The sequence below is a fragment of the Mangifera indica genome, chromosome 10 (genome assembly GCF_011075055.1).
Source record: "Mangifera indica cultivar Alphonso chromosome 10, CATAS_Mindica_2.1, whole genome shotgun sequence".
Taxonomy (NCBI): Eukaryota; Viridiplantae; Streptophyta; class Magnoliopsida; order Sapindales; family Anacardiaceae; genus Mangifera; species Mangifera indica.
In genome coordinates, this window is record NC_058146.1 from 5,429,015 (window position 1) to 5,456,062 (window position 27,048).

Here is a 27,048-nt window from a genome sequence, read left to right on the forward strand (position 1 = left end):
TGTGTGCATTTTGTTTGGATAATTAAAAAATTATCAAAAAAATAAATTAGTTTGAAAATTTTTAACTAATTATTATTATTATTATATTTTGATTAAAAATTAATAAATATAAATAATTATTATGTAGGGATAAATATAATAAAAAATATTAAATATTTTTAAATTTAAATGTATTTAAGTATAATTATTATAAAATATTTTTTCATATTATTTATTATATTAATTAAAAATGAGAATATTTTTGTTCTATAAAATTAGTAAATAAAGATAAAATAGTTAAAAAAATTAAAAATTATTAGAATTGGTAATAAAATTACATTTTATATACTTATCAAAAAAATAATCTCAGTAATAAAAAATTATTATAATATTTTATTACTTATCTATCAAATAAAATAATATAAGTTATAAAAAATAATTAACCACCAATAAATTAAATTTTAATTTATAACAAAAATAATCTAACTTTTATTTAAAAATTTAAAAATAATGATTAAAAAATCAAAATTGTGTTAAAATTTCATCGAGAAGTTTAAATTTTGCGTAATAATAACTAAATAAGAGTGGGGTTTGCCCACGCAAGGTTTGGGAAAATTACAAAGTCCAACCTCTTGATTACCTAAATTATAAAATTTCATATAATCTTGGTAATAGTAAAGGGGCGTTTGGTTTGAGTTTTTTGAAATTACCTTGGTAATCTATCTTTTATTCCCTTGTTTAGTTTGTCAGTAATAAAATATTATAGTAATTTTCTATTACCAATGCTGACGTGACAGATAATATAGGTGGTAATCTGATAACTACCTTCACCTTAGATATTTAAAGATTACCGAGGTAATCTTGATTTTATTATAATTATATTATTATTTATTAATTTTTTGAGACAAAAATAAATTTATTTTTAATTAATATGACAAATAATATAAAAAATATTTTAAAATAATTATATTTAAGGGCATTTTAGTAAAATAATTTACTAGTAATATTTTATTACCTTTAACCAAACACAATAATTATTTATACCTATCAAATTTTATCAAACATAGTAATCATTTATACCCAGTAATCTTCTAAGTAATCTTTCTATTTGGTAATAAAACATTATCTAAATCAAACGCCTCCTACGGGTTTTAGCAAAGTGTTACAAAATAAAATTATTATATTATCCTTAACTATTTTTATTTTTTAAAATTATAATACCTCTAAAAACAGTCATCAATAATCTACTCAGATTCAATCTAAATTACACTAATAAAATGTAATTCTCGACAAAATCACATTTACGATATGTCTATTAAATTATGAAAACTTAAAGCTTATAAACTAATAGACTTTTTCATTCATTTATGATATAAAAAACATTATGAGATAAAAATATGTAACCCAAAAAAAAAAAAGGCTTAATATTGTTTAATGTTGCTTGTCAAAAAAAATAAACGAAAGATAAAATATGAGGCCTCGGTTTCTTGTTTATAATACTCTTATTGACCCAAAAAAAATATATATGTTATAAACAACCTGAACGATATTATCCGTTTTGGGCTTTAGGCGTGCACGGTTTTGTTTATCTTATGAAAACGCGTCATTCAAGTTAAGGGTTTATGACCTCTGCCTATATACAAGTTTAGTAGACTACACGAGAGCGATGTGGGACTTCAGGTCACAACATACCCTCCCATCGCGAATCGTACTGATAACGTATTATAAACAACCTCAACAATATTGTCCGCTTTGGGCTTCAGGCCCGTACGATTTTATTTCTCTTATGAAAACGTGTCATTCAAATTAAGGATTTTTGACCTCTGCTTATATACACACTCAATAGACTACACGAGAACGATGTGAGATTTCAGATCACAACAATATATATATTTTAAATTATTAGGAAGAAAATAATATGACTATTCATCCTTCAACTAATTTTGTCTGATACTGTGACTGTTTTCTCTTGTTGAATGTCAGTAATCATTTAATTTCAAAGGATAAGCACTACCTTGTATACAATCTTCCCAAAAATTAGTATATATTAATATACAGTTCTATAAGTGTCAAAGCTTATTATGAATATTGGAATCTTGTTTTGTTTGATAAGAATGCCATCGTATTCAAAATCATTTTCAATGTGGTCACAGTTCATTTAGTCCACCATTACAGTGACCAGGAGGAATCAAGATGATGCACAAAATCCAAAGAAAGAAAGAAAGAAAGAACAGCTGTAATTATCAATCAATCAATTTTAATGGGCAGCATGAAAAGATCTTAAAATTTCGGCATATTCTTGCCTAACAAGATCATCTTCTTCCCTGGAAAGTTGGTGAATTATTATTATTATTCTTTGGAAAAAGGTTCTCCCAAATATTTATGTTCCTGCAGAAAACACTCCAGAAAATTCCTTACTAGAATCTTCCATGTTGGTTTTCTTGCATATTCTGATATGCTTTTGATTCATAAGCATATTCTAATTACAATTAGGAAATAATTAACTTTATTGGAAAGGGAAAATATCAATTCTCAAATTTGGGAAAAAAAAAAAAACTTGCCATTGCATTGGAAAATATGTAATTTGTCTTAAAAAGGAAAATAAAATTAGTAAAATTTATGAATATTCGGAATTTTAATAGAATATTCTTCTTTATTAATAATAAATAATAAAAAATAAAAGCAATTTGAATAAAATATGCCAGGGGCGGTGACATGATAAAATTGATCAGGGATGATATGATAACTCGATAAGTGGGATCAGGCTCTATCCCGCCCTTTTCCAATATGACAAGACTTCTACAAAAACTCCCTTGGTAATATGTTTCTTTCTTAAACTTTTACATTTAAATTATTTTTTTAAAAAATTTTAAAACCTTAATATAATAAATTGTTTTTAAAAATTTTTAATTATTACAAAAAAGTTAAAAAAAATATTTTTTATCCAAATTTTAATTAAAAAACAAATATTTATTTATTACCTAGAAATAATGTAGAAATGATCCGTCGTTGCATGGGAAGTCCCCACGTGATTTATTATTGGACCAACAAACATGATGACATCATATCTCCACTTTTCCGTGAAAGGTGTGTCATAAGATATCAGAAATTAGCATGTAGCCGTTCACGTGTCACATGATGGATGGTTTAGATTTAACTAAATTATTGAAGAAATTTATCTTTATTGCACATTCAAAGCACCAAATGGGTCGAACTCTACCCATCACAATGAAAACAACCAAACACAACAAACAAACACAAGAGCAAGCCAACCACTCTACTCACATCTCAGACACGCGCAGTCCTTATGTTATTTATCTCACAATGTTATTCTACTCACGGCTGCACCTGATCACACACGGCTGTTTTATCTTAGGTAATTATAGTGCAAGAACCAGACCCGGGACAGATTTTCCGACCTGGTTGGAGAAGCTACTCTCCCAAACGCACGGGCAAAGCGCGGGATTAATCTCTACCGTTGATTTTCCAAGGCAAGTGACGGTAAGAGAAGTATTGAAATATTCCCTCACTTGAGTAATTATCCCATCAGTAACAGTCCAGGCGTGGACCCAGGAGATTTGACGGCTGTGATCACAGCCCTCGGCGATAACGACGTTCCCGAAGGAGGTGATGGAAAGAGGTTTGAATTCGAAAGAAGGATCAGAGGGTGATGAAGCGCCAGTGAGAAGGTGCATCATAAACTGGTGAGTCGGCGGGCCATGGAACCACCACTCGAGGTCAGGAGCTAGAATCTGGTGCACTGTTTGTACGTCACGTGAACTTAAGGCATCATACAGCGCAAGAACCACTTGTTGGTTCTCGAGTTTGGAATCTGCCAGAGTTTCTTCCTGAGAGTTAGCCAGTGCAGAAAGCGAATACAGAAACACTGAAGCTGGAAACAGAGAAAACGAAAACGAAGATTTCCCCTTTAGATGGAATGGGCAAACCAGAAAGAACTGGTATGGGTTTATGAACGGGAAGAAATGAGCTTTATATAGACAAGAGACTGGGCTGTGATAAAATCTTTGAAAGGGTAATTAAGGAAATAACAAAATGTAGATGACGCGAAGAAATCGATTTAGTTTTGAGGACGTGGATGCTCGACTGGATAAAAAATTATTACTTGTGATTAGATTTGGCGGGTGGAGACCGGCCAGCTAGGTAATAGTCAAATCAACTTTCTAACTCAGCATTAAATAACTTTATTTTTGTATGAAATTACTGTATTATCCAGGGAAGGCATGATCTCAAGTAGGGGTGTATGTGAGTATGATTGTTAAAAAATAAAAAAATAAAATATTTAATTAAAATATTATTATTTTAAAAATATCATAAATAATTTTAAAATTATATATATATATATATTAATTATATTATTATTTTTTAAATTATATTAATTGATATAAATAATATATATCATACAATAATATATAATATATTTATTGTATCATATTAATTTAATATATTTTATGATACATATTATTTTATATTTATATCGTAAGATATGTATCATATTTTATAAGATATTGATAATTATAAATTCAAATTAAATCGAGTTTGTATTTGAATAGAGCTAAGTTTGCTTGGGTTAATTGAAAAAAGTTTAACTTAAATTAAGTTTGATCTAACTTTTGGGTTTAATTTAATATTAATATATATTAATTAAAATAATATTATTTTAATAGATCATCGGCTCAAGGCTTTTCTAGTGCATCGAATAATTTCGGTTGGCATGTGTTTGTTTTTCGTATTAGAAAAATATATATAATTTTGAAAACAAGAGTCCATGGTTTTTGAAAAAATATGTAGACGTCAGCAAATATGTGACGGAGATTATTTAACACTTAATTTTGAGATGATACAATGAAGACAATTGGGTGTATTTGAAGGCAAGACAAAGACAGGGTTTTGTTTATTACAAGATGCAAGAAAATGTCGTGGTAAAATTCAGGGTGATGCTGACTGGCACCATAACCAGACAGCTGATTCAAAATCAGAGGGTTGAAATCCTGTCGGACCAAATTTGACTAAGCCTAGCAGCAGCAATATCTGTTTTTTTAATATTTTTTCTGGGGTAGAGTTATCTGAGACAAGGTGGTCTGAGTTCAGCCTGGCGGACTGGTGAAGGCTGCATAGATGGATGACAATGGCAGCTGGAATGCATTATTTTTGCGTTGGCAACACGTTGAAGCTTTTTAGACAGTTTCTTTTGAGTTAAAGCTGCCGACCGAATTATTGAGACAATTATCACCACATATTTTACTGCCTTAATCATACCTAAATTAATTATCCATGGGTTAACGTAGCTGGTTTAAAACTTTTGGGCCAAAACAGATGGATGTCTTCGGCGCGAAGACATTAGAGGAGAGGAGAAGGCATAGGGGAAAGATAAGATTGTCACAGAGAGAGAGAGAGAGAGAGAGAGAGAGAAGATCAGAAAAACTGGTTAAAACAATACAAAACCTAGTAAAAAGGAAGATAATTTTTTAAAATTTAATTAAAAAATTTATTAATTTTTTAAATTAAAAAATAAATAATATTTTATTATTTTTAATATATTATTAATTGAATGATGATTTTATTTATAAAATTAATTATTTATTATTAATTTTAATACTTCATAAATAAAAATTTGAATTTTTAAAATTTAACGAATGTCAGTTTGAGTTTACAATAAACCAAGGGTGGAAATATGTCTTTTGGCCAAACTTTTATGACTTTCATTTTGTAACTGAAACACTGGTATTTATCATTTTTTTAAAAAAAAAAAATTTTGTTTGAATCTAATATTGAATAAGAATTTTAAATTTAATAACTAATTTTATAATTATTAAATCAAATAAATAAATAATTTTATATTAAAATATTATTAAAATGATTTAAATCTATATTCCCTGTATTTACGACCTCATCTTTTGACACTTGGAGCATTGGACTACCATAGTTGTCGTTAAAATGAGGGTCATGACAGAGACAACACAGTGGGATAAAAACTTTCAAGCTAGTGGAATTTTATGCCTACGTTGTTGCTGCATAGTAAGCCCCATTCCACAAATCTGTTGACAACTACAGAATGTTGGCCATGATTAGGACCTAAAACAGAAAGTGATGTATCACTATCGATCAAGCAGCAGATTGTATTTCATCAGAATTGCTGGTAAAAAGAACCAGTGCCACTTACCAATATGGTCCTCTGATTATCTAATGCAAAACTCCACTACCCAGAAGTCTTTTGTGTGTGAAAAAGGGAGTTTGATGTGAGATTTCTAGTTATTGTGCAGAATATTAGTGCTCTTAATAGAAAACATAGAGCAATTCTCAAGAGTAATAATAGCATTACTATTCATTTTCAATGCTACAATGGCTTCTTTGACAAATACCAAAGCTAGGCAGACGGTAGAGCAATGTAGAATTGTATCTAATAGCAGTAATCTCACAAAAACAAACATGGAACTGGGTAATGGATTTGAATTCATTTAAAAAGCAAGCAAAATTTGCATTATGTTTTTGAGGACAGATAGAGTAAACTCGTGCTGGACCAAAACTGAGGTAGTTTGGACTCGAAGGCTAACTTGACTTGATTCGATTCTAATTCTTTTACATCAAATATAAATCGAATTCAAGTTAAGAGGTTTGATTTGTTTTAAAATCAAGTCAAACTCGAACTAAAGAGATCTCGGCTCGTAAACTAAATAAATAATTTGATTCGATTCAAACTTGACTTGTGACAAAATTTGAATAAAGTTAAATAATTGTTAAACTACGTTGTTTTGTCAATGAATCATGAATTCAAACTACGAATTTAAATATATATCTTAATCATAAATTTAAATTATAAATCTGAACTAAATTATTTTTATTTGAATTACTTTTAATGTTGACTCAATTCAATTCGTATCTATCTCAAAATAAAACTAAATATATAAAGAACAATTCCAATACCCAAGAGCCGCCTGAAAAATACAATATAAAAAGTCATTATGTAAAAATACAAAAAATAGAAAGTCAATTAAAAATAATAAAATCTAAGAAAAATTAGTGTCAGATTTTAACAATAATTTTGATATTTTTAATATATTGAACTAATAATTTTTTTAAATATTAAAAAATATTAAACACTTATTCTTCATGGCCAATAGAAATATCTCAAGTGTGTAAAATCCAACGGGGGTCAAAGTGACCTCCTTGAAGCCACTTGCGTAGGGTCTGCCACTGTCAGCAACAGCTAGAGCTCCTCTGACAGTCTCCTTATCAACATCAAGGACAACCAAGTTGAAAATCCAGAAAGGAGCCATACAGAACAAGATAAGAGTAGCAGTATGAACATACATGTTGCCAAACCCAAGTCTGTCCATATCCCACCAAAAGACACAGAAAGTACAAAACAGTGAGAGGTAAGCCAAAGAAATATCATCACTAACATCAAATATGCCACCGCTCCATTGCGGTTGTTCATCTCTTAATGCAAATGAATATTTTTTCTCTAGTGATTTTGTGTGCTCTGGCCTAACCATTTCACCAGAAGTAACAATCTGTGCTTCATTATCTCTTACACAATCATAATCCCTCCCAAGTGGGCTCTTCATGGAGTAAAGACAAGCAATTGCAGGCGCAGATATTGCAACAGATATGCATATCCCAACACCTAGCGCAGGTCGTTCAGATATCCTGTACCCCAGATTTAGACCACAGAGTGCATACGGAGCAAAGCAATTTAGATGGAGCAGAAGAACAACAACCATCATGTGCCCCCACTCATGGGTAGCCTGTCGATCAGTCTTAATCAGAAAAACCTGGGTTCGTTGAGAAAGTCAGATGCTTCTTGTTCTCAACGATAAAAGCATTTATGGGTCTACAAGTCAAGTGGGTGGCGCCAAAAGTTAGACAACATACAGACTGCCGCTCTTATTTTATTCAACAAGTTCCAAATCCCCCAGGCTAGCTACGCTGCCGTTTCCAGTGTAAGAGGAGCACATATAATATTGCATCATATATTAAAAATGTAATTTTATATATATATATATATATATATATATATATATATATATATATATTAAATATTATATTATATGATTTAATTTTTACAAAATAAAATAATAAAAAATATAATTAACACATTATTATTTTAAAAACATCATATATTCTTTTAAATTTATAATTTTTTATATATATCATTATTATGTTATTGTTTTTTTTTAAATATATTGATCCGTATCGATAATATATATTATATCGTAAGATATATATTATATCATATCGTATTAATTACAATATACTTTATGATACGTATCATTTTTTATTTATAATATATTATATCATATCATATGATACAAATAACTATTCATCACAAATTCCCCGTTTATTAATGATTTTGTTTTCTGTTTTTGAAAAATCTATTTTTGGTTTTATGCAAATTCCTTCCATTACAACACAAACTTTTTCATAAGATTACAACTGATAACATTCAACAACCGCACTTTTGTTAGGCCAAAATAGAGATGTCAATGGGTTGGGCCAGACCCGATGATCAAACAGTAATGGGCCTTGGGTCGGGTCGAACCATTGAAATATAAAAAACCTAAGGCCTGACCCATATAATAACGGGTCTTAATTAGGCCAAACCAGACTTTAATCGGATTGGCCCGGCCCATTTAATCAATATTTAAAAAAAAAATTAATTAAAATTTTTAAACACAAATTATTTTTCAATTATTAAAACCGAAGATTGTACCACTTTCACCTGTTGGTGCTCTACCTATTTCACTTTGTGCATTATCAATAATATCATCAGCATCAGCATGATAATATTCAAATGGATTAAATTCATTTGACTTTGAATCTATTTGTAATATTTTGTAATGATAAAATTAAAATAAAATGAGTAAAAATATAATAAAATAATTGAAATTAAGTGTTTGAGAAATTTATAGTTGTAATTGAAAGTGAAAATGAAAAATTGAATAGGTTTTTATAAAAAAATAAATTAATTAAAAAATTTAAAAAAAAATTAAGCAATGACAAGCAACGCTTCTATTGTATGACAACAAAAGCAAGAAAAATTTTTTTTTTTTTATTGTTTTTATAAACAGTGTCAGACCAATCTATAAGTCTAATATTAAAGCCTTAAACCCGACCCAATAGGCCCACAACCCAACCTGAAACTTTACAGTGCTGGATCTAGCTTTATCGTGTTCGGACTTTTTTGTGCTTCAGGCCGGGTGAAGGCCTGGCCCAATTGACGTGTCTAGACCGAAAGACTTCCGTTGGCGGGTTTGAATTTGGGATTTCAGTATACCGTGGGTGAGAATAAGTCTTTTGGCCCTTTTGTTATTATTAGATTGTAACAAAAAAATGGCCATCATCATCAATTCATCACTATTTTCATTTCAATAAACTCAGTCAACTTTACGTAAATACTGTGAATTACTTCCTTATTTTACTATGAAAGAAATCCCAGGATCAGTAAACAGTAATCCGTTCATAAACAAACTCATATGTTCACAATTGCAGATCTGCCTACTCCCATTAAAACCCAGACCAAGTACATTGTAGACTGCCTGCGACTTCACCACACAAAAACATAATACTGTAAGTACAATAATCTAGGGATAAACCAAGACCAAAGTAGATGAATCATGAATTTATGTATAAAATTTAGGTAAGGTCATCCTCCTCCAATTCTTTGGCCTTCAACTTTTCCTTCACGCGCAACAGAAGGGTTGTCTTCCAAGAGTCCTATAAATTGGATTTTCGACATATTGTAAAAATGGCAATATTGAAATAAGTTAGTTAACAATGAAACTAGACAAGAAGTGATCATAAGATGGATCCCACCAACACAAGCAGGAAAATGCATAGAAAATATATTCAGGAACTTGATTATGCATCATAATAAAAACTGAGCAACTGGGAAAAAAAATTTGAAGGCAGCATGTTTAAACAATCTTTCAGAGCATTAAAAGTTTGAAGCGTGTAACCAAAATGATTAGCACCATTGCTACATAAAAAGATTTCAATCCCATATTTAATAAGAGCTTATATAAAAAGTGGAGAAAAATATACCAGAGGGGTCATGCTATCAAATTCCTTAACAACATCAGTAAACTTTGCAATGTCTTCCTCATCAATGGAAGCAGCAATGTCCTAGTAGAGCAATGAGGAAAAAGGGGCTCTTTGAGATTATGATATCATAATGAAATAAAGGTAACAGCAAGATTACTGAAATAAGCATATATAGGGAACAAATTATAAAAGATTAGGCCTTGGAAATCAAAATGCATGTACACAACCTACCGCTAACAATCTGTATTCACGTGTTCCTGAAAAAGTTGGATCCATATCCTGAAAAGGCAAATGTGATTAGCACAGTCAACATAGACCAAACACTGAATATTTGATTAAATGATTAAAAAGAAGTAAACATAAACCTGGTATCGCTCTAATGCATTGGTAATTGCAACAACATCGCCCTTACAAAGTTGGCAAATGCCAGCATTAAGAAGATGGCCTTTTACTCCATACTTTAGCAAGTTCTTGTTGAGTGACTGTTTTGCTATCTCTTCATAAATCTCAATTGCCTTCTGATATCTGGAGAAATGTCATAAGCATGTCATAACACCCCAGTCAGTTAACTTCTTAATTCTTAATTAACTATAAAAGGGAGTTGAGAGAGAAAGACTATTGAAAATTTATGTAAATATAAGCTCTAACAAGCCAACACAGATAGATACCAAGATTCTTCACTTCCTGCTGTCATATTTACTTTGCAAGTTACTACGATAAACTAATGGGTATGCTACAGCTATTTAGGGATGGCAACGGGGAGGGACAGGGAGGGGATTTCAATCACCATCCCCATCCCCCCAGAGGATATCAATCCCCGTCTCAGTTACGGGGATGAAAAGATTCTCCATCCCCTTCCACGAAGAAAAATCCTCGCCACATCTCCTCTTCGTCCCCGTGGGGAAAAATTTTTTTCCCGTACCCACAGAAAAAAATCTTTTCTCTATACCTTCTAAACACAACATAAATATATAAAATAACAAAATTAAAACCAAATATCACAAATATCATATATTAACCATTATAATATGCATAACAAAAACATAAATAATCTAAAACTTAAAGATATGCTACTATTTTAAATAAATATATTAATATAAAATGATGGAGATAGAGATGAGAATGGAGGTGGGGCAGGGACAGGATGGGATAGGGCAGGGAGGGAATACATGTATCCCTGTCCTTGATTGCGGAGATTTTTTTTGTCCTCATTCTCTTCCCTGTCTCTTTTCCCATTTCAATTGAAGAATCCCCTCCCCGTTAGGGTCAGGGCCTCTAAATTTGGGCCAAAATAACCATCTCTATAGCTATTGCCTAGGTAAACAATATGTAAACTAGAAAAACCTATTTTCAGACTATAAACCCACCATTACAAGCAAATCAGACATATAGAATGGCTGGTAATATATCTCACGTTAGCCAAAACCATAAGAAAATGATAAGACTACCAAGCTTGATCATTTATGAACAGTAGCTAGAAGGCAGAATGTTAAGGAATCCTGTGAAAACACTTCACAGAAAGTTATAATTATTCTCTAAAGATGATGCTTATGCCTGAGCTCTCACAAAGAAATGTGTAAAGCAATGACTGCCACTTTGAAAGAATCAAGAAATGCAAATTAACAATCATACTGACAATTCATGGGTGATTTAACTCATTCTCAATATCTATAAAATTTTATACGTTCATGAACATGGAAACTAAATACAATTGGGTGATTTAACTCATTCTCAATATCTATAAAATTTTATACGTTCATGAACATGGAAACTAAATACAATTATCATGAATATACAGTATGCAAAAGCCATATGGCATCTCAAGACAGCATATGCACCAATAGCAGATTGGCGTACTGTTCTAATTCAGCAGCATATTGTGCAACTTTCTGCGTGCACTGGTTTGCAGAAGTTGTTACTTCTTCATTTAGGAACATATCAGCTGCCTTCTCAAAGAAAACAATAGCCTGGTTGATGTTCTGTTCAGACTCGTATAGCTCAGCAATTTCCTGCACAGAAGAGAATAACCAGGTATTAATGGCTCAAAGTCATCATAAAGAAGGAAACCTGAAAATCAACTTCTACAAGTTTTAACAATGTTGTAAACAATAGCAAGGTTAAAAGAGGACACACAGGCATTAGAATACCTTGTAATATCTTGCAGCCATGCTGAGCCTTCCAATATCACAAAACATATTTACAGCCTGTTCCAAGCAAGATATAGCATCTGGAAAAGGTAAAACTTTAATGACATTTTCTCAATCTTTATAACCAAAATTCATCAGATAATACGTAAGAAATAAAGAAAACAACCAAAAGATCACACAATGACTTGATGACTTGATTTCTTCATGAGCCAAAATGGACCTTAAAGAAAATTATAAAGCAATTGGAATTACAGCATGTAACCACTAGCCAGGGTAAGAAACAGCAAACTTACCCTTGGCATTTGTTTTCTTATAGCAATGAGCAGCAGCAACATAAGCTTGGGCTGCTTCATGTTTGCTTTCCAACTACAAAAATAAGTCATATAATCGCATTTAGTCCTTAGAATAAGCGCTTAATATAAATAAAGGTTCCACTTTCCTCTATTATTTAGTAAAAGAATTCTAATTAGTATTTACCAAACGCCTAAAACACTTACCTTTATATGACAGTCCGCCAACTTGACATAAATTGCTCCAGCTTTATCCCCTGTAAAACCATATATAAACCATGATCAAGAAAACATATCAAAGGCATGCAGTGCAGGTAAAATTTATTAACCAAATAATGAATTAAATAAAGATTGTAACGTGAACATTACATAGCAAACAACTTCCATTAGTCATCATGAAGCCCCATTAAAATTTAATTCATTTAACAAGTACCCATATCAGCAAAACTTTAAAACATCCATTAAGCTTGTCATCAAAACAAATTTAAAAAACCACATTTAAATATATAAAACCATTAAAATAATCATGTAAAATTTCAACAAACCTCACCCATTGAAATCTAACATTTCAGAGCAAAATATGGCAACTCTGATCAATGATAAACTCATCAATTGTGAAATTTCGATCATAACTCAATCGAAACAAACCCTAATACGCATCAAAATCCATTATCATTACCAATTGTAACAAAAAAGTAAACCGGATGACTCCATGCAATAGTTGAAACAAATATTTCAACAGTTACAGAAAAAAAAAAGAAATTGAAAATTACATGACTTAGCGAGTTTGAAGAAATTGGCAGCTTTATCAAAGAGATCGGCGGCGTCTTCGTATTTGGAGCCGAATAAGCCCCAGCTATTAAGCTTCTTCTCGGCTTTATTCTCGAATTCCTCGGCCCGAGCTATCTGATCTCCCATTTTCGCAAATGTTCGCACAGAAGTGAAATTGGAAGAAGGATTTGAAAACTAAAAAAAAAAAAAAACAAATGGGGAAAATAAACGTGAATTTGATACTGTCAAGCGAAATGCTTGGTTTGGCCACATTCTAGACTCAGAACCACCGCTTCTGGTAGAGGTGGCTCTTTCTGGCTTGGGCTTGGGCTTAACCTTGGGCCTGAGCCTAGACCTGGGCTTAATAAAAATATTTTGCGAAATGATAAGTGATAAAAATGTAATTTATCAGGCCCATTACCTCCCTAAAGTTTAAAGAAATATATTCGAGTCTCCACAAGCATTATAAATTATCAGTTACATCCTCTCATTTTTTCATAAAATCATCCCTTATCTTACTTTATCATGTTAATTTTGATTTTGAGTATTTAACCATTAGATTTTATGATTAAACAAAGATAATTGGTGATTTTTTTTTTAAAATTCGAGAGATTAACAGATAATATTTTATATTTCGAATTCTAATTTAATTTTTCAATTTCAAAGAGTAAAATAATAACTCTTTCAACTATTTCTCCCTAAACTCTAAAAGATAACCACAAATAATATAGAAATTTAAATTTTCAAATAAAATTATATATATATATACACACACACACATAAATACATATATTCATCCACAATATAGAAAAAGATTTGATTCTCTCATGTTATACGATATAAAACTTATTTACTGAAATCATGAAACAAAAGATCCAAAAATTAACAAAATTGGTAAAACATTAAAACTTTCAAAGTAAAAATTTGAATTTAAACTTTTATCATGTTTATAAAATTTTAACTTATTTAGTATAATGGTTATCTCTTTCATATTTGTGACTTTAACTTATTTAGTGTAGTGATAATAGATTCAATTATTGTGTCCCGTGTTTTGATCACTATATTCAAATTTATCCGTTCAACAAATACAGACTAAACCTTCGGTTATAAAAAAATAATCCCGAAACAATATCCAATGCAATGACAATCTACCATAACACTCATTAACCGATCAACTTAGTGTGCGAGTAACAACCCCTAGCCTAGAGGCGGCAACCTTCTAGATTATAGTTCAGCACATTTTCTCACCGTTCTGCCTTGGAGAAGTTGACAGGCCAAATCATCCCGTAATAAGGCTGTAGAGACCTTGTAAATTTCCTGGAAATCTTAACAGTCAACAGAGACGGTGGCAAGGCCACACAGGACAATTTCTTTCTTTCTTCTGTTTTTTGGAAAAGATTACACATCTAGACCCTACTACAGAAAAAAGGTGAAAAAGTAAAATGGGTTTTGATCAATCCCGTTTTAAGGTTTCAGTTAGCACATAGAGACAGTCTTTTTTGAACTCTTAGTTTGACAGCTCCATTGCCTCAACTTTCAACAATTCGGTTAAAATCGCATATATTAGAGTCGATTCCTTTTGGATAATTTACAGAATATAACAAGAAAACAGGTTGGACTTTTTTAGAGGATTATCAGAGAGGCCTGTGGTAAACGCTCATGAAGAGGGAAAAGTCAGAGGCTAGTATTCCAACAAATCTGCTTCGCAGATCATCGTAAGTTCATCAGTGCCATTAGTACCTCTACATCAAAATCAAATTAATAAACATGTAAATTTACCGTAAATACAGAAGCATAAATCTAGAAATGAGATTCATGGGTTTGTTTCGAGAAATTCATATGCCCCTCTAAAGAAATTGAACATCAGAGCGAGCTCTCTTTAGCAGTTCCACCATCCAATCCACAATCCATGCCCATACCCACATTAATATACATATGCTAGCATGAGAAAAGCTGATATGGCCGCTGCCTCACAGCTACACCAACTACCAAGATCATGGATAAAACCAGCAACGTTACAACCATAGCCTAGTATAAAAAGATTTTAATGAAATAGACTATGACTGTTAGAGCAGATAAACATGATTTTCAATGCTAATCAGAGCCATTGATGAATAGAAAATAATGTCACATCTGAAAAATAAAACCAGTTGCATGAAGGATAAGTTTTCAACTCATTTTATTAGAGTGAACAAAACACATAAGGCACTTTAATTAGCCCTGGTAAAACACATACCTCTTCTAAATTCAGGGATTGTTTCTAACAAAATTGAGTCTCACATTTAAAGTTGAACATGCCACCTTTATCATAATACAATCTCAGGATGGAATATCATATCTGAGATCTTGGAATCTCTTCAATAGGCTTGATTTGTATTTCTCAATTTCTGTATCCTCAAAGGATTGTGGAGTGGACTTTATAATTGACATTGCCCCAGCATGGTGTAAAGCTCCAACTGCTTCATCTGTGTAACATGGCAATGGAAAAACAAATATTTGCAATGGGAGGTGTCACTCACTTTACTCCACGTATCAAACACAAAAGGTTAAATGCACTCTATGAAAGTAATATCTTATGGATCTCTCCTTTCAATTTGCCAAGTTCAGGCATAGCTTTTAATGGGTGATTAGTCATGGTTCACTTACCATACACAAGTTTTCCTCTCAAATATTGTTTGACTGATACAATATATGGGAAGAGTTAAACATAAATGTTAACAATGTGATTGCCTTAGTCACACAACAGTAACATATTCTGGAAAAACAAAGTACAAATTTTTATATTCCGTAGATTAATTCATAAGATTATGTGAACTGAAACATAATAACCTGAGCCAGAAAGGGCAGCAAGAGCCTTAAATGCTTCTTTCCGTGTACGATCGTCTCTAGCCTCCGCCAACATATTTACAAGCTCCTGAGCTCCACCAATCTCTACTATTTTCATTCTCCTTTCATCTGTGATCAATAGCAAACCAAAATTATACTATCAGATGCATTCCATAAACAATCTCCGAACTTATCAATAATTTCATAGAGCAAAAAGAACAAATCTTTACCATCTATTGCAAAACGGGCTAACCTAGAAGCTCCCATTCTTTTAAACAAGGGATCCTTGACTTTCAAAAGAGACACAGATTGCTGCACCAAATTATCCCCTAATTTTAACAATAAGATTAAGTTAAGAACCGTTCAAAGCCCGCAACTTCCAATAATACAAGCTAATCGAAAATCAATTCACATACCCATGTAAGGAAAAATCTGATAACCAACGAAAGTTGCAGTCCCAGCAAAGATCAACTTCAATAACCACCCTACCTTTCTTTCAGCTTCTTGTTCAATAGCGAGCTCATCTACAAGTCAATCAAGATAACAAGAAAATTTGTAATTTCTTTGCAACCAAACAGAGCATTGCCGAATCAAATTTTTATCCACAGCAACACAAAAATAATATATCCACCTTTCGCATTGTGCGATGAGAAGTTACGAGATTGAACATGCCCGGGTCTTCTTCTACACAGATACTGCACAAAATATCATAAAATTAATAAATTTAAAAAGAAGAATTAAAAGATAACAATAAGTTTATCTGAGTGAGAGTTAGAGGGCAAGAAATTACAGTGGTGAGCCGGGATGCTAACGTGCGCATGGCCTTTTTTCCCAAAAGAAATTGTGAAGCGCTTTCTCTCGCTCGGTTGACGTTTGTCTATGCAGCTTCGACTGACACAGTTCTTAGTTTAAGGAGACAATCTGACGGTCAATTCTTTGTAGTATATATATTTTGGTAGGGTTTCAATTTCCCACCCAAAGGTTTGTTTCAGTGATACTCTTCTACGAATTAAGGTTTAAACAATACTGAAATTATTAACATATTAACTAATATGTTATAGGCGCTCAAAAGATTTGAAAAAAAAAAAAAGACCTTTATTTCTTGTATAGTATTTGCTAAAGCTCAATAAAAGTTTGACCACAAAAACTTTATTAAATTATTCTCTCCCCTGCTTTATATAAATTTTAGATTAAAAACTTATAAAAAAAATAAAATTAAAACATATTCATCGATGTATTTTGTTGTCGATGAATTACCCAAGCATGAATATGACTAAATTACACTGGAGATAGAGCGAATTGGGCCAAATAGCATTCGAGGTAGTACAATCTGGGCACATAACACTTAGTATAATTCTAGTAAAATTATACATAAAATGGTGCAAAGATTTCATTTGAATCTCACTATCTCGAATGTTATATGGCTAGATCACACTATCATAGGTGTGTTTACATCAAATTTGAGTCCATATTAGTGTTATTTAAGTCACACCATACCGGATATTATTTCAATCAAATTGCACTATTCTAAGTGTGATAGGGGGAGCAAGCACTTAAAAACTCCGTTCTGCTCATTGAAATAGGACCCTTAAGATTTTAGTTTTCTCAATAAAAAATAAGAATCTAAATCATTAATTTCTTTATTTATATTAATTCTATTATAGATATTTTGCAAACTTGAATTTCAATAATAGATGGAAAAAAAATAGTTTTATCATATGTTTTTCTTTTTCAGATATATGCCATAACTAAATTTAAATAAATCTTTTAAAAAATAAAATAAAGCTTATGAAGGTGTGCAGATAGCTTTTATTTTGCTTTTAATTTTATAATTATCATGATTTATGATTATTTATTTTATAAATTAACCATTTGATTAGGTGATTAATCCTTAGAAAAGTGAAATTATTGTCACGAACCCAAACTAGTTGAGCTCAAACTCGGCTCAATAAGATAAATCAAAGACTTTGAGATTAAACTCAAACTTGACAAACTCAAAAGTTGTAAACTCAAACTGAAAAATTCAAGCATGATCAAGAAAGGTAATTGAAGATTGTTAACTTTTTAAGGACCGTATTGCTCAAGAAAAGCTCAAAGAGCTTAATCTAAGGTAGCAAACTCATTAAATTGAATAATAACCTACTCAAACTCAGACTTCAATAACCAAGCCAAGCCATATGCAGCTCGCATGCGCCTTGATTGCAGCTTCCTATTAGCTTGGTAATGCTATGAGAATTCAGGAAGATCGCGAACTAGCTGATGCAAACAACTCTAACTTGTGTAATTCAAAACTGGGTCAAGGGGCACTTAGCTTTCTTCTAATACATGCCACTTTGATTTGCCAGCAACCAAATTAAGAATACAAAATATGAAAAATAGAAAACAGAACTTCTAAAGGTGGATCTATGCTGTTGCCCCAGGTATGCCATCTGAAAAAATAACACTGTCCCTGATAGGACACTAATCGATCCAGGGCCTTCACAAGTTACACAACCATCTATTTCCTGTCCATGTATACAGAGTCGTGTCGTTAGGATTGTTGCAAGAACATACTCACTCAAAATGTAAACACGATTTATGGAAAAGCCGATGTGCTACATGGGCAATGTTACATCTGTATGAAAATATATTAGTCCTAAAATTTACAGATTTTCAGTTACAGGTCATGGCACAATGGAAGAGTTAAGTTTTGATCAGAAAATGAAATCAATGACCAGAACTTTTATGAGTTCTGAAAGATATATACTTGTATCAAAAGATAAAGCCCTCAATATGCAACATTATTATTTGAATAATAAAGAACAGAGGGATTTGACTAACCTTTTGCTCTTGAGTGGCACAACTAATCCTCTCTTCTCCAGACTTTTGTAGCGATCCTTTACAAGCGTGCAACAACCCTTCATGTAATCAAAAAGAAAAAAACAAGTTTTTGTACTGTTCTTCTTTTTCACAATAACATGTAATTTAAAGGATAATCATCAAGAATGAAAACTCCACATACCTTTAGTTTTCTAAGGGATCCAGTGATTTCTTCAGATAATAGGACTTGAGTAGGAGCTGGCTCAAATCTGAAATAAAATTGCTCTTTAATATTGTGCTAAAAGAAATATCCCAAAATTTCGCAAATTATACAATCCAAAAAACAAAAATTCTGAGAATATTTAATCAGCTGGATGACCTCAATCTCTGTAAAACTGGTTATACATCTCAAACTAGTTGGAGTGACATAAAAGAATCCAAAAATCCACTTGTGAATGGATATGTATAAAATCATGGAGAAAAGATTACCAAGAGATAAGATGATTCTAGCAATTGAATTCACTTTGTTACTTCAACATTTGCTTCTATTCAGGCCCTTAATAAGCAGGAAACCAAAAAGAAATAACAAAACTAAAAATATGTCAAATTTTCTGAGGAGATGTAAACAGCATACTTGTGCTTCCCCAAGCGTGGTGGACGAGCCTTTAGTCTTTCTTGCTTAGCTACAACTCGCCGCAGATGTCTTTTCTGCTTCTCCTCATCCTCTTTGGCTATTTCTTGAATAATATCATCCAAACTGCAACAGTAAGAAGAAAGAATTAGTTGTAATTATTACAAATCGAAGTAGAAGCATAAAATTATATTACCTGTCAATTTGTTTGGAAAGTCCCGCCACCTTTTTTGCTTCAGATTCTTTTCTCTCCAGTTCTTTACGTTTAGCTCTCTTATTCAACTCAACTTGAGTCACTGGCTTTGCTTTTTTATATCTAAACCATAACATTGACACTAGATGATCTCAGAATTTTTTATAAAGTTCATTCAAGCAACTTTATGTCTAAAAAGTAAGAGCGATGACAAGTATGCAAAGAACATCCCATCCCATGTTCAACAAAGGGATAGACAAGCAATGACATTCAGGAAAAGTTTTACAACTATTACACAAGCAGCGTGTCATGGATTCTACATTGTCAAAGAGCAGATTTAACAGAAACATTAATAACTAAAATAGCCACAAAAACATAAAAGGCTCACTTGTTCTCAGGTCCAGTTTCTTCATTTTTGCTTGAATTCTCCACATTTTCATCATCACTACCATTATCCACCTCAAGAAAGTATCTCTAAAAGTAATAATTTTTGTAAGGTTCTCTTTAAGGCATATAATTAAAAATACAGATTGAAATAAATCACAATTTTTAGGGGCATCACACAATCAAAATACTTACACCTAAAAGCTCTTAAATAAAAATAGGTGCAAGAAACAAAAGAAACTCACATCTTCTTCATCAATCACTTTTCCTGCAACAGTTAAAGGAACTGGTTCAGGACCCAACTCATTTTGATAGATTTTCTGCATTTCTTCAGCAACAGCAACAGCCAATGATTCCTGGATTGAAAAAAAGGATATAAAAAGTTTACTTTCTGGAAATTACATGAGCTGGTAAATATGTAAGCATCAAACAAATATTAAATTTACCTGATGACTTTCAAATGAGGGATTGAATGAACACCCTGCAGGTTCAATTTCTACTGCTGGAATAACTGAAGGTTTAGAGACCTGTCAACGGCTCTACCATCAACTAACGGTTGTCACAAAGGTTAATATAAATGCACATTATCTCAAATGGACATTTGAATATTGCCTCTATGATTGAGAAAGACTCCAAGGCATAATGGATTTCATGGTCTATACCAATGAGATTAAAGAAGAGGATATATAATAAATGATGTCTACAATGTCATGAGTTTAGAATGGATGCTAAAATGCCATTATGGCAGCAAAAAGCCATATCAGAATTGCAAGTTAAATATTAGTAACAATGGTTTACCTTTTTTGATTTATGGTCACCTTCACCTGCAAGATTGTCACGGAAGGCCTCTCAAACAAATATCTAAAAATAACCCATAAAAATTCTAAAACTAATGGCTATGCAAAATACCTTCATTTGACCATATGTCAACCATGCCAGAATCACTGCCACCATTGTCCTAGAGAAAATAAATTGAAACACGTATTCAGTTTGAAACGCGTATTCAGTTTCATTCAATATAGAAGCATACTGATATTAGCAGTATAAGAGCTCACCTTGGGGATATCTTGTGTCACAAGTTTTTCTTTTGCAATGCCTTTATCTTTTTTCTTCGTTTTCTTCTGCTTTGACTTTGATGATGGCAATGCTTGAACAAAGGGGTTCTTTTGCAATACACTATCACATCGCAGCACCTTCTCTCTATGTTTCTCAATCTTCCTCTTGACAGAAAGATCTGGCATGACAAAAACCAAGAAATTAAAAGTCGCAAAAATAACAAAACCAAAATAATACTAAAAGGAGAAAAATACACTGAAGATTGAAAACAAAAAAACCAAACATTTACTCCTGCTAAGACAATATGAGAACAATTTAAGCATACTTCTGTAGAGCCTAAAGGACTTATTTCTCACAAGTAAAAGTTTGCTGCTTTCATAATCAAAATCTTTACTTATCATAATAAACTACTAGAGAGTAGGTTTCCCCTAAAATTTTCAACTTCATATGTAACTTAAGTTGTACTAAGCATAATTAAGGAAACAAATTCAAGAAAAAAACATACACACACACCACACAAAAAAATAACAAGCAAATCCATTACTTTTCTGAAAAATTATAGCAACACTCATTAATTCTCAAACCTATAACATCGCTTTCGCTTAAATTCTTAATATTTTGTTACTCAGCTCATAAATATATGAAAAAAAAAAAACCCATATTGAGTTAAAAGGTTAAGGTGAAAGTAGAGCTAACCTTTGGACTTGTCAACATAGAAAAGCGATTCGTTTGGAAGCTGAGAAAGAGAGCCACCAGAGAGAGCATCTTTAGTTGATTTCTCAAAGTAATCTTCTATATCCTCCGTGCTTATGTTTGCCCTCCATGCTTTCTTTCCCTTTCTCGACCCTTTGGCTTTCTTCCCCATCTCCTCTCTTCTCCTCCTTGTCTGCGCACGAAAAGAGACCATACGGGGAAGAAGCATTTTATACCGCTATATAATTCTAGACCTGTAAATTGGGCCGATCGGGCTCCTTTGAGCTGGTCTGAGTTGGGCTGAGCACAGAAATTCTAAATACACCCTAACAGGCTCTAAACCCACGGTCCAGAGAAATCTTCCCAAGGTTTGACTCCTTTTACTGTAGCTTGCCGACAATTTGCAGAACTAAAGAGAAATCTCTTTCTTTTTGTTACAATTTCTAGGAAATCTGTGAGCTTCACCAATCTCCCATCATCAAATTAAAATTTTTTATTTTGTCAGACGGATTTTATTTAGTTTCCCATAATTTCACACTGCACGTGCACAAATGTACTGGATTTTTAATCATCAGATTTATAATTATTATTTTAAGTAAATTAAAATTTTATAAATATAATAAAAATTTAAATTTAAATATTTGATTAATTTTCTTAATTTTTGTGGTTAATTTTTTTTCTTTAGTATAGGAATGAAAATGTAAAGGGCCGTTTGGTTTCCAATATCCAAAGCAAATTTATATAATATATATTTTATAATTAACATTATTTAGTTTATTAATATTTTATTATCGATGATAATATGATAAATAACATAAGAGATTATATAATTATCACATCCAGCTTTAATATTAAAAAGTTGTTAAAATAATTTTGATTTTGTTACAATTTTATTTTTACTTATTAAATTTTTAATATAAAAATACTTTTAATTTCAATTAATATGGTGAGTAATATAAAAAATATTTTAAAATAATTATACTTAAAGATACTTAAGTAAAATAATATCTTAGTATTACAATAAAACTATACATCATACTTTTGGTATACAAATGATGTGTTGTCATATGATTTAACTATTTTGAATTAAAGATAAAATAATATCCAATTATATGATGACATATCATCTATGTACTCAAATTATATATTAAAAATGTGCATATATAATATTACTATTTAGGATTATTTTATTACATCTAACCAAATACATAACAAAAGATTATTCAGATCAAATGCACCATCTATATATATATATATATGTTTTTCAACGTATTTTTAAGATTAATTAATAATAAATATTAGTCATTGGCTTATACATAATTACGAAAATGTTATTTTAATGTATGTGGGTTATAATCGATATTTTAAAAATTAGATTGATGGTTGAATTAGTTATCTCATTTGTTTGTTATTCAATCAGTTTAATCAAATAATCAATCGGTTTAATATATTATTAAATTATTATTATTTTTAATAATATCAAATATTTATTATAATTTTTAAATATAAAAAATATGAAATATATAAAATTTTATTTCAAATATGTATTATATATTTATAATTTTATTGATTTTAGATAATTTTTCTAATTTAATGTATTTATTAAATTTGATCAATAAATTAATATTTATATATAATTAAATCAAATTATAAGATTAAGATAAATTATGGATTTATTAATGATTTACCTACTTAAATTATTCAATTTAGGCCGGCTCTCAAAACAGTGGATAAAGTCTAATGGAAGAGAGAGGCAGCATCCGGGCTGTAGAGTCTGATACATGTACAGGAATCGGGAAAACCACGGCACGTGGAGCCTCTAGTTTAAGGTTAGTTTCAGTGTTCCAAGAAAAGTGAACACTAAATCCAGGGGCCATTAAAAAAGTTGCATCTGTCACTTTCAACCTCACTCCTTATCTATAAGTACCAACTGCTCCTACTTCTTTCTCACTCAATCGAGTTTTCAGAATTTGTAAAGAAGAAAATAGGAGCATTCAACTAGAAAAAGATGGAGTCTATTCAGTCATGGGTTTCTGATCACAAGCTCACCAGCATTGGTAAGTAGAGACTCGAGACTATTCTGTATTTATGTATACATTCTTACTGATGATGTGCATGTTTTGCAGGAGGAATATGGGCAGCAGCTATTGGGGCATCGCTGGCTTACACACGTAAAAGGACTCTTATGAAACCAAGCCTTAGGCTAATTCATGCCAGGATGCATGCACAAGCGATAACGTTGGCAGTGCTTTCAGGTGCAACAGCTTATCACTACTATGAGAAGAGCGGCGGCACTGGCACCAAACAAGAACAAAATGCCGATTCTGCAAAGATGCAGCATCCTGTGGCCTGATGGGATGCTCTGAAGCATCAATCTCTGAAGAAAAGCCTCTAAATTATGATAATGATGATAAATGTAGTAGTTTAACGTATTTTAATTTCTTGTATTATCTGTCACTCCATGTTATAAGATTGCAGTATGAACTACGAGCCAACGGTGTTTATCCTTGGAGATGGTAAAAGAACTGTTCTTTACTAGGTATATCGAGGGGAAGGCGCAGAGAAACAAGTAAATTTTACTTTCAATCTGTGGGCTGTTTTAGTTTCTCTTCGAATGCATGTCAGTCTAAATGTTTCTATTTTTGGTTGTTGGGCCACACCAAACTTAGGAAATGATCACCATCTCATGCTTCATGCATATTTAACAAACCCAAAGATTGATGGATTTTAAGATAATACATATTCCGAAGGTTAATACTATGTAAACCTATCTTAAGAATATAAAAACTATATATTTATGTGTGCGTTGTGAATAACTAATAAATCAGAAGAGTTTAATTTTAAAATATTTTTAAAAAAAATTAAAACCTTTATTTATACTTAAAATTATATTATTTTATTATTCAAACTATCTTTAAGAGACATAACAAAGGTAAATTGCCTTTTATTTTAACATATTGTTGGAAAAGTTGGTCTCGATCTCAACTAGCGAGCTACACCGTGCAAACAGATGCTGCTAGTTGCAGGTGGGGAAGTTCGACCTTGATGGAGAAGCACTGCAAGCTAGAATGTGGAGATGCGACCGCCACTTGGGGACCAGCGACAAGACAGTGCAAACAGAAGGATTGGGCTCCAAGTGAATAGAATTCGAGCTGGACAATAGAAGCACAGAAACTTAGGCCACTAGGACTTGAATTACTTTGACCTTGATCTGAACGAAGAGTTTGATTAGATCAATAGAATTCAGCGAAAAGTGGTAGGTTGAGGGTGGACGAATGTCATCATCTTTAATGATTTTTTATTTTATGAATTATAATCCCTGTGATTCAACATACCCTTTGAAAATATTTCAACAATATGAATAATAAAAATTTTTTTTTGCAAAAAATAAAATAATTAATTAAAACGATGAGGCTTAAAAACAATTAGGTATTCTTGTGAATGCGAGATCAACCTTTTTGACTAGCCTCTTTTTATGTTGTGACATTGGAAAGTCCTTTTCTAGCTTCCTAACTTTTTCATTCTTCTCTAACCAAGCCCCTTTCTTTATTAAATTATGTTTCTTTCTTTATAACTCTCTCTATTAGACATGCTCACCAACTTCCCTCAGCTCTCTTTTATCTCTTTCACTGTCTAATCATCTCCAAGTCCACGTGATGAAAAGATGGTTTGGTCATTTCCTTTGTATTAAAATATGCCCACCTTACATTCATGGAATCCTTGTGGATCCTTTGATTAACTTAATTAGCAATAGATTCAATTAATACCAAACCTAAAGTATTATTAACAATCAAGGCAAAAACCAAGAGTTTGCTATATTCGGTTCTTCATAAGAGGAACCGACTTCTTTTTCTTCTTCCTCTTAGAAGTTTTATTTTACTTCATTTTGTTCATGGATGGATTGCTTATTTGGAGCTCGATGCCATTTATATTGAGGCGTCCTATGAACACCATATGTGGAGCTGGCTATGAGGGAACTAAAAGTATGATCACATTAATGAACAAGATTGAAGGTGATCATGATAAAGCAAGTATAGATAAAACCATGAATTCAATGGTTTCTTCACCGAATTATATTCTTACAAGACAAGCTTTGTTTCATGTTATTTTATGGTTACATTTGTTTCTTTGGTTTATATTCTAGGAAAGTTGTAACCTTTTAGCCCATAAATATAATGCTATAACAATCTAGATATCAAACAATATAATCGAAATTTTAAATCAGTTGAAAATCTTGCTATTTTACCTTAAATAAGGTAAAATGTAGATGATACCTATTGAAATATATGTGGCAATTGCATATATTTACCCACCCCCTTAATTGGGTTATTTTATGATGGTTTGGGCTAGAAGATAATACAAAGATAAAACTTTCTAAGTACACCTGAAATACACTATAGATTGGGCCCCATTAGTGGGTTCCGTTTGTTGGGTCCATGCCCAACCTATCAACATGGTTTTTCATATTACTATGACATGTTCAGATTTTGTTTTTATGTAATATTATGGTAGTTTTTATATAAATACTGTCAATGAGAAATTCAGTAAGCACTTATTGGAGTATATAGTTTGTGAATCTCACATTGCCATACTCCATTTTGAGTAGATAATAATTCTTCTGCCAATCAAATATTGACATTAATTCATTCTTTCTTGTTTAATTATGAACTCTCAGCCACTAGCAATCCTCCTAAAAATGGTGAGCAGCATGAAAGAAGTGGAAGTGGAGCTGAACAAAATATTAAATTTTCTTTGTGGGTTTGTCACTTCATTTAGAGAACAAATGATGACACCATTACCCTCCCAGAGTTGAACCAGGAGGAGCTAGAGTTTCTTCTTGAATCCTCTACAGCGGGAGCTTGGCTTCAGAGAAAATGGAGAAGCATGTTAACTCATTGTTTCTAGCATCTGATAAGTATGAGATTCCATACTTGCGGGAGTTTTGTGAGTGGCATATGTTTGCTTCCTTGAATTCATCAAATGTTCTTGAAATCTCAGACGTTTGTTCTGATAAAACTTTGAAGGAGACTGCCCAGAACTTCATTGTCATAAACATGGAGGACATTGTTTTCTTACCTAAAAATGAAGCATTTGCTCCCAAAAATTCTCTTTCAAGTGTACAAATCACAAGGGCTTTTCTTTCGGATGCTAAAAGTAGGAGATAATTGTCCTTACATTGAATATTCAAAGTTAATTGGGATATAATGATCAGTAATA

The 27,048-nt window shown here is 31.7% G+C and overlaps 4 protein-coding genes and 1 pseudogene across 6 annotated transcripts; 1 reads left to right on the forward strand and 4 right to left on the reverse strand.

Moving 5' to 3' along the window:
* Positions 1–3,141: 3,141 nt before the first annotated feature.
* Positions 3,142–3,954, reverse strand: LOC123227155 (wound-induced protein 1-like). The gene has a single exon (XM_044651839.1). The coding sequence runs from the start codon at positions 3,675–3,677 to the stop codon at positions 3,360–3,362; it is 318 nt and encodes a 105-aa protein (XP_044507774.1). The 5' UTR covers positions 3,678–3,954; the 3' UTR covers positions 3,142–3,359.
* Positions 3,955–9,393: 5,439 nt separating this feature from the next.
* Positions 9,394–13,524, reverse strand: LOC123226846 (alpha-soluble NSF attachment protein 2-like). The gene is made up of 9 exons (XM_044651364.1): positions 13,252–13,524; positions 12,686–12,735; positions 12,482–12,554; positions 12,189–12,268; positions 11,899–12,050; positions 10,407–10,566; positions 10,273–10,320; positions 10,042–10,122; positions 9,394–9,714 (listed from the first exon to the last, which is right to left on the reverse strand). The coding sequence occupies exons 1-9, from the start codon at positions 13,394–13,396 to the stop codon at positions 9,634–9,636; spliced, it is 870 nt and encodes a 289-aa protein (XP_044507299.1). The 5' UTR covers positions 13,397–13,524; the 3' UTR covers positions 9,394–9,633.
* A 1,375-nt stretch (positions 13,525–14,899) lies between these two features.
* LOC123227156 lies at positions 14,900–17,026 on the reverse strand. Of its 3 annotated transcripts, none has more exons than XR_006504450.1 (7): positions 16,866–17,026; positions 16,707–16,770; positions 16,492–16,599; positions 16,306–16,404; positions 16,079–16,204; positions 15,486–15,714; positions 14,900–15,234 (listed from the first exon to the last, which is right to left on the reverse strand). XR_006504450.1 is itself a non-coding variant. In XM_044651840.1 (6 exons), the coding sequence occupies exons 1-6, from the start codon at positions 16,893–16,895 to the stop codon at positions 15,569–15,571; spliced, it is 573 nt and encodes a 190-aa protein (XP_044507775.1). In that variant the 5' UTR covers positions 16,896–17,026; the 3' UTR covers positions 15,405–15,568. The 3 variants fall into 3 exon arrangements, 1 of the variants encoding a protein (XP_044507775.1); XR_006504451.1 differs by having other exon boundaries at positions 14,900–15,277; XM_044651840.1 differs by lacking the exon at positions 14,900–15,234 and having other exon boundaries at positions 15,405–15,714.
* Positions 17,027–18,105: 1,079 nt separating this feature from the next.
* LOC123228389 (ribosome biogenesis protein NOP53) lies at positions 18,106–22,050 on the reverse strand. Its single transcript, XM_044653776.1, has 12 exons — positions 21,835–22,050; positions 21,138–21,316; positions 20,992–21,040; positions 20,881–20,906; positions 20,529–20,609; positions 20,328–20,438; positions 20,087–20,172; positions 19,702–19,821; positions 19,509–19,631; positions 19,077–19,143; positions 18,896–18,972; positions 18,106–18,579 (listed from the first exon to the last, which is right to left on the reverse strand). Exons 1-12 carry the CDS (start codon positions 22,043–22,045, stop codon positions 18,573–18,575), a joined length of 1,137 nt encoding a protein of 378 aa, XP_044509711.1. The 5' UTR covers positions 22,046–22,050; the 3' UTR covers positions 18,106–18,572.
* Positions 22,051–25,723: 3,673 nt separating this feature from the next.
* On the forward strand, positions 25,724–26,996 carry LOC123227845 (annotated as a pseudogene).
* Positions 26,997–27,048: the final 52 nt, after the last annotated feature.